A 1781-nucleotide genomic window follows, 5' to 3' on the forward strand; every position below is an offset into this window, starting at 1 on the left:
CCTGTTTTACGTGAAGTGGCGTAAAACTCGGTGAAAAACGCGATATTCACGTAAAACGGATGAAACTCCACTGTACTATTGTTATGGTGGAGTTTCACCCTAGTGATATGAAGAACACTAGTAAAATGGTATTTCACAAAATATTGCATACAGCCAAGATCACTCGTGTAGAGAACAGGAATATTACACGTAAAACAGTATACTCTCCATCGCGTACGTAAGAGCTGTTATTCGCCCGTATTCGCCTTTCACCTTTCGGTGAACTAACTGCGAGTAGCTTGCATAATTTTCTACGTGTAATATTCCTGTTCCCTACACGAGTGAACTCGGATGATTTTTTCTCCGACTTGGTCGTTTTTTTAATGGGGAACAACACATCGTTCGATCCAGCAGATGTGTGGGAGGTCCCTGAGGACACTGCAGGGAATAGAGAGTAATATCTACACTCAGAATAGTAAGTAATATTGCAGCAGGTGGTCGTTGGAGTCTGACGATCAAAGTACCGCAAACGGAGGTAATACAAATGCTTATTCGCTCATAAAAAATTTTTCCCCGGAAAATTTCTCATTATTTTTATTTGCAACATGGGGAAAGTTATCTCGATTCGTTATATACTGAGTTTCTCGGTGTCAACGGTTTGCCTAAAGTCGTCGTCGATGGGAAAACTTGTGATGCGCGATGGGTTTCGAAAATCGTTCGTGTGAACTGTTCCGAGATCTGATTATTATTCTAGTTTCTCGTAATGATTCATAACTGATAACAGTTATGATTTTAGTGATGACGATGAGAATTATCATTCACACATACTTGTTTTTTGAGGCTGTTATAAAAGGAGATTTCACGAGATCGATTTTGTATAAGTATTTTTATTATCATCAGTTGACCGAGCTGTGGCAGAAAAAGGAAATCAATTACGCGCGGTGAAGACCTTTGCGATTCCTGGAGAGTTTTCAGGAGCGTCGGAAGGGTAGTAGTGATGGATTAACCGAATGGTTATTTTGAATTTCCGAGAGGTCACTGAGACGTAAATTTGATGTGATGGAAAAAGGCTGACAAGGTTACATTTGGCCAAAAATGTATATATTATAAACTACTATAATAATACTATAACCACTATAGAAACCCGCATATACAATACATATAATAGTAGTTAATAATGTATGTACATTTTTGCTCAAATAGGCCTACAAAACCTACAAACCTACAAAACCCTGAACCCTACAAAGTCAATTGTGCGATCCTCCTCTGAAGAATCGAAATCAGCCTTTGATGTGTCTATTTGAGCAAAAATGTATATATTATAAACTACTCTCGCACATATACGTAGTATCGCAAAATTTAAATCTATAAGATATCCTTACACCAACAGGTTTTCGTGTAAAGTGTGGTAAATTTGTGCATGCGGAACGGGGCTGAGTTTTTCTGCTCGTTTCAGGTTGATGATTTCGACAGATCACACAGAGGTTTTCGTGTCCCTCGCAAATGATGATGAGAAGAGGGCAGTTATAGAACCCCCGTGAGTTGAGGAAATTACGGTTGGATAGGGATCGAGATGCATGGGTGTTTTGAGGGCGAAAATCATCGGAGTTTTTTTCTCTCTGTGTGAAAACCGAATTTACGTCTAAAATGGTTACACTGTCCGATAGTGATGATGATAGTATATATTGTGATAAGAAGAAATTGAGTGGCGGTTTAGCCGTTTAACGTGAAGTGGCGTAGTGCTCGATGTTAACTATAGGCGTATATTTTTTTCCATCGAGTGAAATAAAAAATGTGTTTTT

General features: G+C 38.7%; 1 protein-coding gene across 1 annotated transcript in view; it reads left to right on the forward strand.

Annotated features, from left to right (window-relative positions):
- Positions 1-1626: 1626 nt before the first annotated feature.
- Positions 1627-1781, forward strand: part of Pmar_PMAR002877 (hypothetical protein) — a gene marked incomplete at both ends in the record, with an annotated part of 5177 nt that continues 5022 nt past the window's right edge. The window contains one exon of the mRNA XM_002768046.1: positions 1627-1645. Within this exon, the coding sequence (XP_002768092.1) occupies positions 1627-1645 (19 nt within the window). The remainder of the gene's footprint in view (positions 1646-1781) is intronic.

Source organism: Perkinsus marinus (assembly GCF_000006405.1).
Source record: "Perkinsus marinus ATCC 50983 genomic scaffold scf_1104296969090, whole genome shotgun sequence".
NCBI classification, from domain to species: Eukaryota; Perkinsozoa; order Perkinsida; family Perkinsidae; genus Perkinsus; species Perkinsus marinus.